The following is a 13973-nucleotide window of genomic DNA, read 5'->3' on the forward strand; positions in this document are numbered from 1 at the left end:
ACCTGTGTCTTCAGTGTCATCTTCAAGAAATCACTGTCAAATCCATTGTCATGAAGACTTTTTACTATGTTTTCTTCTAAAAATTTTATAGTTTTAGCTTTTATATTTAGGTCTTTGAACTATTTCGAGTTAATTTTTGTATATGGTGAAACTAAGGATCCAGCTTTATTCTTCTGCATGAGAATATCCAGTTTTCCTAGAACCATTTGTTGAAAAGACTTGTCCTTTCCTAATTGAATGAACCTGGCACCTTTTTTGGAAATTATTTGACCATATATGTGGGGATTTATTTCTGGGCTCTCTATTCTAGTTCATTGGTCTATATGTGTGTCTTTATGCCAATATCATATTGTTTTGATTGCTGTAGCTTTATTACATATATATATATATATACACACATATATGTATATATATATAAAACCAATGCCCTTTATAATAAGTTTTAAAATCAGGAAGTGTGGGACCTCCAACTTTGTTCTTCTTTTTCAAAATTGTTTGACCATTTCAGGTTTCCTCAGATGCCATATGAATTTTAGGATGGATTTTTAAAAATTATTAACTATCTATCCATTTATCTATTTATTTATTAGAGGGCGAGGGGCAGAGAGAGAGAGAGAATCTTAAGTAGACTCTGCACTGAGCACTGAGCGTGATGCAGGGCTTGATCCCAGAATCCTGGGATTAGGACCTGAGCAGAAATCAAGAGTCAGACCCTCCACCCACTGAGCCACCCAGGGACTCCTGTTTCCCTGCTCTGTATTTGTATCTCCTGGATGTTCCAAGATTGTTTCCTTTTTTTTCTTTATCTATCTTCCTAGAGGTTTGTCAATTTTGTGTTTTCAGTGGGTCTATTTTACTTTCAAATTGTGTTTAATTTCTGCTTATACTTATTGTTTATTTCCTCTACCATTTTTGAGTTTATTCTACAATTCCTTTTTCTACTGTTTCTTTTTCCAGTTGAACAGCTCTCACTAATTTTCATTCTTTCTTCTCTTCTGATATAAATACGTAAGGGCTCAGTTACCCTCTCAGGCCCCCCGCAGCTGTGTACCACTATTTTGGATAAGTGATACTTTATTATCATTCTGTTTCAAGTGTTTTCTATTTTCTATTGTGATATTTTCTTTGATGTCTGGGTTCCATGCAAATGTGTTTTCTAATTTTCAAATGTACAGGGAGTTTTAGTTATCTCTTTAAAAATCAATTTGTAATTTAATTGTTTGCAATTTTCTATTTCCTTATCAAAGTTTTGTCTGTGTATTCAGACCTCCCCTGTAAAATGACTTGTTTAAGTGCTGTCTTGATCCAGTTTTGAGGCCCTGGCTAGAGGCTGATCAGTTCCCTTTTATGAGCAGTAGCTTCCTTATCAGCATCTGGGCTCTGGGACTACTGTCCACAGCCCTAATCACCCTGGGACCAGACCCCAGGGAGCTAGGGACAGTTCCTTTGCCCCAAGACCTCAAATTATCCAAATTAGCCAATCAGCAGAGAACCCATGAAAATTAACTAACCTTACCCTACTTGTCAAACATAAGCTACCCCCTATAGGCCCAGCTCGCTGTTGCTCTGTCCCTGGGTGCAATGCCCTGTCAGGCCCTCGCTGGCAGCTTTTTCTCATTTTAAATGAAAGTAATGGGTCTGACTCCAGGTCTTTGATGCTTTTTTTTTTTTTTTTTAAGATTTAATTTATTTATTTGACAGAGAGAGAGAGCACGAGTGGGAGTGGGGAGGCAGGGGAGAGGAAGAGAGAGCAGCACACTCCCCGCTGAGCAAGGAGCCCTGAGGTGGAGCTTGATTCCAGGACCCCGAGATCATGACCTGAGCCAAAGTCAGATGCTTGACCGAGCCACTCAGGCGCCCCCAAATCTTTTATGTTTTACTGTCACTGCTCTGCAGCTGAGTTCCACGGAGCTGTTCCTGAAGGCCTTGGGCATGGTTTCCTGGGTCACATAGGCTGGTTCCTGTGGGCTGGTGTGGTATGCATGGACTGGGGAATATACGTGGATGTTTTTGGTGTTGATATAAGGTTTGGTACACCAGAGGGCGCTGTAGTCTTATGTTGCGGCTTTCCTTCCCATTGACTGCCAGGGCTGTGCCACACAAAACCTCGCCCTGGGGGAGGGTTTGCCCTGAGTGTATTTTCCTGGTCGGCTCCTCTCTAGTCAGGTTTGAGTTTTTCGTTCAGCCCAGTGGAAGATGGTGTCTATGAAAACATCTAGAGTGTATGTGTTACTGATTGCGTCTCTGGCTGTGTGGCCCTGAGCATACCTGTCCTCTCCCTAGGTTCCTATTTCCCCATCTACGAAATAGACATGACTAAATACGTGATCTTTCTGGGGAGGTGGGTGGGAGTATAGCTTAGTTTTGAAACCCCTACTGGGGGGAAACCTATTTAGTGTTTCTCCAGGACAGTTAACCTTATGACTTTGCAAACTGAAAGACCGACATTGTCCAGGACAATAACTTTCGCAACTTGGAAACCTGAAATGTGCTCTTCACCTTAGCACTAACTCAGAAATGGAATGTGGCCCACTGGGTTTGTATCCAAATATCTCCGGGTTCCTAGCTTGGCTCTGGACCACACACCACGCTCAGCTACTTCATGAAAGAAAGCTATTACTGTGCGTTTTATCTACTGATTAACACCACCAGCGCTATGGTGGAGTGCTTGTCTGTCTCTAGCACCAACACTGGCTCGCTGGGCCTCTCCACAGTCCTCAGGCGGTATCATCCCTTTTGCAGATGAGAAGACTGAGGTTCACATAGCTATGACTTGGTGGCACTGGGATCCACAGCCAGATGGAGCAGGCCTCAGAGCAAGTGCTGTCGACCAACACAGAGGCTAGAAGTCACGTTCATCCTCCCTCGGACCCGGGATGCTTCTCACGCAGGCAGATTGAGTTGAGGGAGCATTAACTGCCTTTCAAGGGAGCATCTCTGGACCCACAATGACCAGTGATAACACACGATCATTGGCACCTCTGCCTATCACGTGTTCTAGAACCCTAACACCCAATCACTCCTCCTCCCAGGCCAGGTCCACAGAAGCTTAGGCACGGTGCTCACATGGGCTTGCCCGGGGCTTTCCCAGCTGCCCCAGAAGCTTCCCCAGGCTCTGTGTTTTTAAAAAATAGGGGGATTTAGGGTGCCTGGGTTAAGGCTCTGCCTTCAGCTCAGGTCATGGTCTCAGGGTCCTTGGTTTGAGGCCCTCCTCGGGCTCTCTGCTCAGCAGGGAGCCTGCTTCCCCCCTCTCTCTACCTGCCTCTGCCTACTTATGATCTCTCTCTCTCTGTCAAATGAATAAATAAAAACCTTTAAAAATAGGGGGATTTATTTATTTATTTACTGCTTCAGTCAATGAAAAGAAAACTTTGTTGGAGCCCTGGGGCTTTGGGCTAGGGCAGGAGGCCACCCTGTGGGGAAAAGGGCCTTATTTGACCCTCTTCTTGGGGCACAGCTTGTTGGTGTGGCCACACTTCTTATGGTAGGTGACAGAGTGGGGGTGCAGGGAACACTGGGGCCAACCATCTTGTCGCAGTTGTGTTTCTGGGCCAGCGTACAGAGGGGAGGCTTGATGAGGTCACCCTGCGGGCAAAGCCCCAAGGGCAGGGAAGCCTCTTTCTGGATATTTCAGTTTGAGAGAGTATGGCCATCCTCCAGCCATTTGTTTGCCAAAATCATTTGCTTGCTGCTGGTCAGGTGGGATGCCCTCCTTGTCTTGGATTTTGGCTTTGACATTCTCGATGATGTCACGGGGCTCGGCCTCAAGGATGATGGTCTTGCCCATCAGGGTCTTCACGAGGACCTGCATCTCTGCATCTCTTAAAGGCTGCCTCCGCCAAACCAGCTGGCCACCCCGTTGAAGAGAAAGACAGTGGCAGAACCTAAAAATATGTTTATTCTATAAATTACCCTCTATAATGGGCGCAGATTCACTGGTCAAATATGTTAGGGGCTTTTTTATTCTATATCTGCTTCCAAAGGTCACAGTGATATTGGCACTGGAAAGCCCCAGGGGTGCTGCAGCACGGAGCGGTGTTTAACCTGAACCCAGGCCCAGAGTTCCCCGTACTGATCTGATCACAGATCTTCATTTCTTTTTCTCAGGGTGTCTGTGAATCTGGTTTTCCAGCTACACGCTGGGATGGCTGCCCTAGCTCAGGTCTCTCAGCTCTGTTGACATTCTGGGCAGGAGGAGCACTCTTTGTCGTAGAGGGCTGTCCTCTGCCTTGTAGGATTTTAGCAGCATTCCTGGCCTCTTCCTGTTAGAAGCCAGGAGCAGCTCCTCCTGTCCCCAAAGAAAATGTCTCCAGATATCACCCAAGTGCCCTGGGGCCAAAGAACCCCTTGGGACACAACACTCTAACTCATGCATTTGTAGTAAAGGCAGTATTGCCCTCACGGAGTCAAAAACTGGTTTGGGGAGGTGAAAACAAACCCTTCTCTTTTTATGTATAAAGCACTGATATACGCATACAACATCATAAACAGTATTAAAATTTCATGGGGAGGAGATGCCTCGGTGACTCGGTTGTTAAGCATCTGCCTTCAGCTCAGGTCGTGATCCCAGGGTCCTGGGGTCGAGCCCTGCATCAGGTTCCCTGCTCGGCAAGGGGCCTGCGTCTCCCTCTCCCTCTACCCCTGTTTGTGTTCCCTCTCTCGCTCTCTCTCTCTCTTTCTGTCAAATAAATAAAATCTTAAAAAAAAAAAAAGTTTCATGGGGAAGTGAGATAAGAAAAAAAAACTGAAAAGACCCTTTGGGAGAGGTAATAATGAACAAAGGGTGACAAGAGTGCTCTGGCTCTGGTCCCTTTTCATGCAAACTCCTTAGGAAAAATGACATTTGTGGCTCTTCGAAGCCGAACTGAAGACAGTAGAGGGAAAACATCTGGAAGCTGGCAGAAGCTGAGGAGATGATGGACAGAAGACTTGGGACTGCTGTGACTGCCATGCAAACTCAGGGGGACTCGGCCACGACCACTGTCAGTGGAAGTGCCATGATTTCTAAGTAGAGGGCTGTGGGCAGGGGTCCTCCTGTTGCAAAGGGGGCTTGAAGCTAGGTTGTCGGATGCCACGTTACACCCAGTTATCAAACGTGGTTGACTACAGCCCTCCCAGTCCCTCCCGGACACACACACTCACATACATGTTTCTCTCCTCTAGTTACCCTTTCTCCTGCCTGTGTCTGGCCTCCTCCTCTGACCTCCTCAGATTCCCACTCATTGGAGGATATAGCCCATCATGGTTGCCTGCCACCTGCAAATAACGAACAGCCCGCTGATCCAGAATATATAGATCATTTCTACTGCAGGGAGCCGGCCAAAGGCAATTTTTTACATTAAAAAACCAACAAATCAATGTTTAAAAATCAAGAAATTTCTCTTTTAAAAGAAAACTTACTTCATTTTCCTCTTTAATCTAGCAGAGAGCAAACCTTCCTAGCTTTCAGTTTTGGGAAATGAGTGAATCTTAGTCACTCGTTTTCTGCTGCTTCTATCAAAAAAAACCCCACTTGAACTCAGCATAGTTGGGTGAAGGATAGAGCTGGTGCTCACAGGAAGCCACGCGCCCTTCAAAGGCACCTGTCTTTCTCAGCACTCTACTTCTCGAGCAAGCCTGGCACTGGCTCACGGACCTGCCTCAGAACTGCTGTCAGGAAAGCAAGGTAAGTGGGGACGGGGCCATTCCTAGGGCCTCGGGCCACAGGCCACGCATGCTCTCCAGACACTAGACAGGTGTGTGGACTTTGGAAGTGCTGTAAGCTGGCCAGCTACCCAGTCCCAACACTCAGGTGTCTTGGGCATTCTGGGGCTCCCAGCCAGCTTATCTTATCTTGGAGCTCACACACCATCTACTTCTACTCGTATCCTCCAAGCCCTTGTCTGATGGGCGTTCATAGATGCAGGTCTTTCTCGCTGTGCACATCTGGCCCCAGTCCACATGCTTAGGATATACAGAAAATTTTGGTCAAATATACACACTTTTCTGCTTTTTGCTTCTGTCAAGACTCCCAGGTCAAGAAAGAAAATAAGGCTGACTCCCACCACTTACCAGCTGTGTTTACTTTTTTTTTTCCCCTGATAATTTCCGAATTCCTCAGCTTCGTCTGTTCCTTAAACTTTCACTGGAAAAATGGTGGCGAGAGGACTGTTCTTTATCTAACTAGAACCGATATTCATTGTACAACATTGTTTCCAGGGACCCTGCGATGCCCCCGGTCTTCAGGATCTGTTTGCAGGAGGAAATCCAAATCGCTTTCTTGAGAAACCAAATGTAGTTTGTAGTTTGAGTGTTGGGGCATGCATGTGGTGGTGAGGCTGGAAGGTAGGAGGTCGACGTGAATTACCGGACACTGTTGTAATAAGGAACACAGGCTGCCGTTAAGAAGGAAGCAAGAGGAGGTAGCCTTGAGTCAGAAAGCCCTTCATCCCTGAATTACTCTGATTCACATGTGAACAGGTGTGTAAATTTAAGAAGGTTTTAATCTCTTCACCTGCCAATTTAGATAGCAAATGAGGGTGAATGGGGAGATAGAGAGATTTCATTTCTGGCTGTGATGTGCCGTTTCGACATCTGTCAGGCTAATTCCGGCGGGGATGGGATTCAGTGGACAGGACTGATTTTTGCATGCAGTTTTGATGAAAAGACCAGAAAGTTCTCTCAAGTAACCATCTGAGTACTGTGAAATTATCTGAATACTGCAGTCTTCAGAAGGGCCTTGAAAACATATCTGCTGCATTAGCATTAGACTGGCCCAGAAGCAGCGGGCCACCAGGCCTGGAAGGCCAGGCGTGTTCCCATTTATGTGATGTTCTAGAATAGACGTGGGACTTGGCTGTGTGTGCCGGAGACAACTTGCACCAACTCAAGACTGCTAAGATTCAGGAATTTTTTTTTTTTTAAGATTTTATTTATTTGTCAGAGAGAGAGAGATCGAGAGAGCAAGCACACGTAGACAGAGTGGCAGGCAGAGGCAGAGGGAGAAGCAGGCTCCCTGCTGAGCAAGGAGCCCGATGTGGGACTCGATCCCAGGACGCTGGGATCATGATCTGAGCCGAAGGCAGCTGCTTAACCAACTGAGCCACCCAGGTGCCCCAAGATTGAGGAATTCTGTGAAGTGGTTGGTAGCTGCAATTTTGCTGTTGTGGAAGTATTTGTATTATAGAAACATGCAAACACCGTAAATCAGAGTTCCCTACCTCCCCAGAACTGGTTTACCAGCACATCACCGGGATTCAGGCCCCAAGAGAAAGGTTTGCATATAGCTGTGTGGCCTCATTTAACTTCTCTGAACCTTTTATGAGTCATCTACACCATGGTTCGGTAAGGTTGCTTGGCTTAGAGTGCCCGACTTTTGTTGGGAGGGTGGCAGGGGACAGGAGCATGGGGTAGGATTAAATGAATAATGCCAGGGAATGTGCTTTGAAATCTATGTCAAGCTTGCAGGAGGAATTAGAATTTTAATATAAAGTCAGGTGACCAATCTTGTAGCCTAATGATTATCCAAGCAGTTACTGAATTTTGGGAATTATAATCTGAAGGGGGAACATGCATAGATTTCTCATCTTTTTGTTTGTGTTTTGTTTTTATGTCACAAAGGCGGCTCCGGGTGTAGGACTCTTGGGAATCTCAGCTGAACCTACAAATGATTCAGTAACCCCAGACTACTGTTTAGAAATGCGTCCTTGAAAACGCCTCCTTGAGAAGGAGGTTTTATTGTCCCCACTTGCAAATGAGAGAACGGAAGCTCCCCTCAGAGGGGTAGGAAAGGGGCAGAGCTGGACCGTGGAGTCTGCTAACTCCCAAGGGCAGGGTTCTCCCATTTGGCCGCACTGCTCTGTGGGACGGCACTGTTCCCCTTGGGAAGGTTGGGAAGGCTGTGCGATGGTCTGGGGCAAAATATTAAGCAGCTATCCTCTGTATTCAGCACCATTCCGATTTGGTTTTGTTCTTACAGAAATCTTGTTTGCTCTTCCCCTTCTTAGCTTCTGGTGGGGCTCAGACCTGAGTTGAGGAGCTGGCAGATTTGAAAATGAACCCCACGGATATAGCAGACACCACCCTGGATGAAAGCGTCTATAGCAATTACTATCTCTACGAAAACATCCCCAAGCCTTGCACCAAAGAAGGCATCAAAGCGTTTGGGGAGCTCTTCCTGCCCCCTCTCTACTACTTGGTCTTTCTGTTTGGTCTCCTTGGAAATTCTGTGGTGGTGCTAGTCCTGTTCAAGTACAAAAGGCTTAAGTCCATGACTGACGTGTACCTGCTCAACCTTGCCATCTCGGACCTGCTCTTCGTGCTCTCCCTCCCTTTCTGGGGCTACTATGCTGCAGACCAGTGGGTTTTTGGACTCGGTCTCTGCAAGATCATTTCCTGGATATACTTGGTGGGTTTTTACAGTGGCATCTTCTTCATCATGCTCATGAGCATTGACAGATACCTGGCGATTGTGCATGCGGTGTTCTCCCTGAGAGCGAGGACCTTGACTTACGGGGTCATCACCAGCTTGGCCACGTGGTCTGTGGCTGTACTGGCCTCCCTTCCAGGCCTTTTATTCAGCACGTGTTATACCGAGCGCAACCACACCTACTGCAAAACCAAGTACTCTCTCAACTCCACAAGGTGGAAGGTGCTGAGCTCTCTGGAGATCAACATTCTCGGATTGGTGGTTCCCTTGGGCACCATGTTGTTCTGCTACTCCATGATCATCAGGACACTGCAGCACTGCAAAAATGAGAAGAAGAGCAAGGCGGTGAGGATGGTCTTTGCTGTGGTGGCCCTCTTCCTGGGGTTCTGGGCACCTTACAATGTGGTGCTTTTCCTCGAGACACTGGTGGAGCTGGGGGTCCTTCAGGACTGCACCTTTGAAAGGCACCTGGACTACGCCATTCAGGCCACGGAGACCCTGGCTTTCGTTCACTGCTGCCTTAATCCAGTCATCTACTTTTTCCTCGGGGAGAAATTCCGCAAGTACATCGTACAGCTCTTCAAAACCTGCAGGGGGCCGTTCATGCGCTGCCAATACTGTAGGCTCCTCCAGCTCTACGCCCCTGACACTCCCAGCTCCTCCTACACACAGTCCACCGGGGATCACGATCTCCATGATGCCCTGTGAAAAACAAAGAGGCAAAAGATGGAGTTGAGCTTCCCAGAGTTAAGAGCTTGAAACTGTATTATAGTAAGAGTTCCTGAGCAAGTGGCAGGAAGAAGACTTACATCCACGGCAGAGCATGGGCTCCTCACCCCACAGTCAGCTTTTCCTCTTGCCACATGCGAGTTCAGCGCAGCAAGAGCTCAGTGGGGCTGCTGCGGCAGCAGCCCTCCTCTCCCAGGCATGCCTGCCTGCGGCATGAGTAAACTGAAGGAGAATTCTAAGCAGCTTTTCAGTGAGGCTATACATAATACTGTAAGGGAAGGCCGTTCATTCCCTTCTATCTGAACGGATGGTGTTGTTTAGGAGGAACTGTGGAATCAATCGCTGCTCCTTCCTGCTTGCTCCTTTCATGAATTTCTAGCTTTTGTGGAACAATATAGACAACTTTGACATGCTGTCCTAGAGTTTTTCTAATAATATATCCGAAGCATGGTATATTTCCGGAAGCCAGGTGCACACAGGAACAAAGAGCGAAGTAATGAACCTGGACCTTGAGTCTTCTATTTTGAAGGATGATTTGTTAATGGAAGCCACACTTTTGATGCCGATGACAAGTGTAAGGATGTGAAGGCATAGCACGGTCTGATTTCCGCACATGAAATACAAGGCATTAAAAAAATCCAAACACATCTGTGGAAATTCAAACACACTTTCATATGGTTGTGAGCATGTTTTGTTTCAATTACAATAGATGAATATTCAAATTTCACAAATAATATACATGTGTGGATATATTTATGTAGGGTCTCTTACTTGTGTACAAACAGAGCCTTCAAAACTAAAAATAACCAGGGCTAATAAAGTATGACAGTGCTTCCTCAATAAGTTAGAAGTGCCTCCTATCGGGCAAGGCAAGAATAATCAACTAACAGTAACTACTGATGTAGCATAAACAGGACCATCAAAAAATTATGAAGTTGTGAAAATGTCATCCTCTCTTTTAAAACATTGGCCGCCTTTTTAACTGTGGGATGACTCAAAATTTCAGCCAGTCATTTCTTACATTTTAATCATGTAATTAATTGTTTGACATCATTAAAATAAATCTTTGTTCTTATAGCCTTAATCAGAATAAAGTAAAGACTTTAATCAAGTCGGGAGAGACCTGTAATCCCTCCCCCAAATAAACCTGTCTTGCAAACTATTTTTTTTTTTTTGTCTTGCAAACTATTAACTGAGTTATCGGTTTCAAATGCTTCTGTAAGTTTACACATTATCACATGCTCTATGCTTATAAAGGATGCATTTCCAGAAAGCTGGTTTTCAGAGAAGTGATTTTAAAAGGGTAAGTGGATGTTGCCTTTATGGATACAAATAAACAGACTTGTATATAGTCCCAGAGAGTTTTTTTCCTGATCTGTTTGTATTCAGTTTCCTTTGTTTTGTTTTAATTTTATTTGAGAGAGAGAGAGAGCACGAGCAGAGGGAGAGGGAGAAGCAGACTCCCCGCTGAGAAGGGAGCTGGTCATGGAGCTTGATCTCAGGACCCAGGATCATCACCAGAGCCCAAGGCAGATGCTTAACAGACCGAGCCACCCAGGCACCCTGTGCTGGTTTCCTGACGGGGCTGCAGATGCGAGCTGATGTGGACCTGGCGCACTGGGCTGGCCAGTGGGAGGAACCAGAGGGTTCCCTGTCCCAGGCAGCCACGTGGGGTGGGGAGGCGGTGCCCTGTGCAGCAGTGACCAGGAGGCTGGTGTACATGGCAGGGAGGGCTGGGCCGGGGTCTTGGGTGGTTTCCCTAGAAAAGCTCCCTCCGCCTGGCACACCAGCCCAGCCCGCACTCCCGAGTGAGCCTGAACACATCACTTCTAGCCTCAGTTTCCCCTCGTCTATAGAGCAGAATATATTCCAGGGTGATGGAAGGAAAGATGATTGTTCCCTGGTAGAGCTTGTAAGGATATTCATTTAATCACAGTGAGAGGGAAACTTTAGGGCCTGAAAGACAGACCGGCCCAGGGGGTTTCACTGTTGCTTTGTCCTTCTGCACACACAATGGTAAACAGTGTGGAATGCCGTCTGCCCTCTGCCATCCCTCCTCCTGGGGGGAATCACCCATCACCTCAAGTTCTTCAGGCCTTCCCTTGTCCCAGAGCTGGGGCAGATTCCCTCCAGATGGGGAATTTGGAACTTCCAGTGGCACTCCAGTGTGATACTCTCGGAACACAGACAAGAATGTTTCTTCTCATTCGGCACCAGAAACATGAACAAAAAGCCAGTGCGATTTCTAAACAAAGGTAATACACAAAGGTGAGTTTAACTCTCCGTTCTCAGACACTGGACCCATCTCTTCCTTGTGACAATGCGCCCAGCTTCTGGGGAACACAGACTCATTGCCATTTAAGAACAGCAGTCGTGGTGGTTGCACGACACTGGGAATGTTCTAGATGCTGCTGAATTGCACATTTTTAAATGATTAGTTTGAAAGCCTGTGAAGTTTACCTCAACAAGAATGCCAGGCAATAGCCCTTTCAGTATCTGTCCCATAGCAGGCACTCAAATTCTACTGAATAAATACATGCCATCTTCTTTCTGTGAGAAGAAAAGATACAGAGTGTTGGCAAACGGTCTTAAGACCGTTGGGGAGATTTTCCTTGAGAAACTCTCTTCACAGCTTGGAGCATTGGATGCAATTAGTTCCAATTGGTTGAATGTCCGTTTTGTGCTAAGCAGGATGCCGGGTTATGGAGAGACTAAAAGGATAAAGGAGACAGCTGGTGGAATTTATACTCTGATACGGGGAAAACACAAACACAAGATCAACTCTAAGGCAAGCAGGAGAGATACAACAGAGTAACAAACACAATACTTTGGGACGTTCGAGGAAGGAGAAATGGATTCAACTTCCAATTTCATCATACAATTAGCTTTTAAAAGTACCATGATTTTGATGAACGGAAGGGAGGAAGGACAGGGGAGGCTGGTGGAAAGGCTGGTGGTGTTAAGAGCAGACTGTGTGATCAGGGGTTAGGGAGTGGTTTGGGCAGTTAAAAGAGAACATGTTGGGGAGGTGAGGGACAGCAGCAAAATAAACACTTGTCCTCTTGCCTTCATTTAGAACAACTCTGACAGGCCATTCCAATTCGAGCTCCCCGTACGATTAGTTGGGGTGTCTGCTGCAACGACACGCCAGGGCAACTTTTCCTGTTGTCCAGTCTTGCTTCCTTCACGCCCTTGTAGGGGCTGTTCCCAAGATGACTCACCATTAAATCTGCTGTACGCTAATCTCAGAGTCTCAGAGGCTGTTTTCAGGAACCCCTGTTTAAAACCAGGACTTGGGGATCACATAGGAGCGAGTGAGCCCCTAATACAAAGGGAATTGACCTTCGGGTGTGGGGAAAGCATTGCCCCTGCACTGGGGATGGCCTTCATTCATTGCCCCTGTCCATCAGCCCCATCCGACTCTTGTTGCCTATGCTTCTGTTTGTCAGCTGCACCTTGGCTCCCGTAACTGGCCTGCCTCACCACCAGAGGCATCTCCCTCTCCACTCCTGTTATGGTCATGGACCACCTTTACCTTAGGTTGTGCTCTAGTCACCTGACATCCTATATTCTGTACCGGCGGTCAGCGACTTGCTGGGCTCACATGAACCAAACACAAGCTCTACCCATTTTTGTGGTCACAGTACTTTACTCCTTAAAAGCTTATGATGGCTCCAAATTCCCCTTTCAGAAAAGCAGAAATCCACCAAGGGCTTTCATATACTGAAACTCAGTTCAGGTTTACTGTAAAGTAGATAAGGTTGGATTTACCCCAAGAAACAGAGATTCAAGGGAAATAATATTCTAATCACGAATTAGACTAACTCCAACAGTAGCCAGCACCTAACTGCCTAGCAAAATGCCTAGCACAAAGCAGTTGCTCAATTATTTTCTAGTGAGTGAGTGAATTTCCTTATCTCTTAATTAAGTCCTCTACTCTGGCAATTCAAGTTTCTATTTCACTACACAAAGTTCAGCGGTCCTCTCTCCAAAATCCCCACTATGTTTCTAATAAAACTTCGTGTGACAGAGTTCAAAGATTGATTGAATTGCCTCCTAGTTCCAGAAATCAGTGGGTGTTCTTTGGGTGAAAAATTACTTCATTAAGACTTTTGCTATGAGCATAGTTGCAGAAGTCTGCATTTTCACCTTCTCTAGGACCTGTAAAATAACAGCAAGAAGAATGAATTAAAAAGCTCACAAACTCCATTTTTTTAAATTCTTTTTAAATAAGCTCCACACCCAGTGTGGAGCTTGAACTCGTGACCCCAGATGGAGAGTCACATGTTCTACCCACAGAACCAGCCAGGTATCCCACAAACTCTGTACTTTCTTCATGATTTTTTTTATAAACTTAAAACTGTTTTAAGAGATAAAATTTATTTTTTAAATTGAAAAAGAAAAAAAAGTATTTCTAGTTGTAATGATAGTATTGAGTAACTGGAAAACTCGAATCACCGGCAAAAACTATTATGAATAACAATTAAGCGAGTTAACAGGCAAGTGCTAATATGTAAAACTGACTTATATTTATAATTACAAATAACCACTGGTTAGAAGATGTGTTGGAAAAACAGACCCGCATTTTGAAAGAGAATAGAAAAAAGTACTAATTAAGATACATATTATATCTGAAATATATAGGAAATATAAAAAACCCCACTGGAAAACACTATTGCCGAAACCAAAATACTCTATGAAAAGGCCTAGATACTTTTTTCCAAGAAGACTCAACATTTTTATAAAAACACCAGATCTTCCCAAGTTAAATGATTAAATCCAATGTTACTCTTCAAGATACACCAATGGGGGCACCTGGGTGGCTCAGTGGGTTAAG

General features: G+C 45.7%; 1 protein-coding gene and 1 pseudogene across 2 annotated transcripts; one reads left to right on the plus strand and one right to left on the minus strand.

Annotated features, from left to right (window-relative positions):
- Positions 1 to 3430: 3430 nt before the first annotated feature.
- On the minus strand, positions 3431 to 3811 carry LOC116869823 (annotated as a pseudogene).
- A 1765-nt stretch (positions 3812 to 5576) lies between these two features.
- On the plus strand, positions 5577 to 9295 carry CCR4 (C-C motif chemokine receptor 4). Of its 2 annotated transcripts, none has more exons than XM_032861414.1 (2): positions 5577 to 5665; positions 7986 to 9295. In XM_032861414.1, the coding sequence occupies exon 2, from the start codon at positions 8033 to 8035 to the stop codon at positions 9113 to 9115; it is 1083 nt and encodes a 360-aa protein (XP_032717305.1). In that variant the 5' UTR covers positions 5577 to 5665; positions 7986 to 8032; the 3' UTR covers positions 9116 to 9295. The 2 variants fall into 2 exon arrangements, with proteins under 2 accessions (XP_032717305.1, XP_032717304.1); XM_032861413.1 differs by having other exon boundaries at positions 5584 to 5665; positions 7958 to 9295.
- Positions 9296 to 13973: the final 4678 nt, after the last annotated feature.

The sequence above is a fragment of the Lontra canadensis genome, unplaced genomic scaffold, assembly GCF_010015895.1.
Source record: "Lontra canadensis isolate GAN:19392208 unplaced genomic scaffold, GSC_riverotter_1.0 scaffold20, whole genome shotgun sequence".
Taxonomy (NCBI): Eukaryota; Metazoa; Chordata; class Mammalia; order Carnivora; family Mustelidae; genus Lontra; species Lontra canadensis.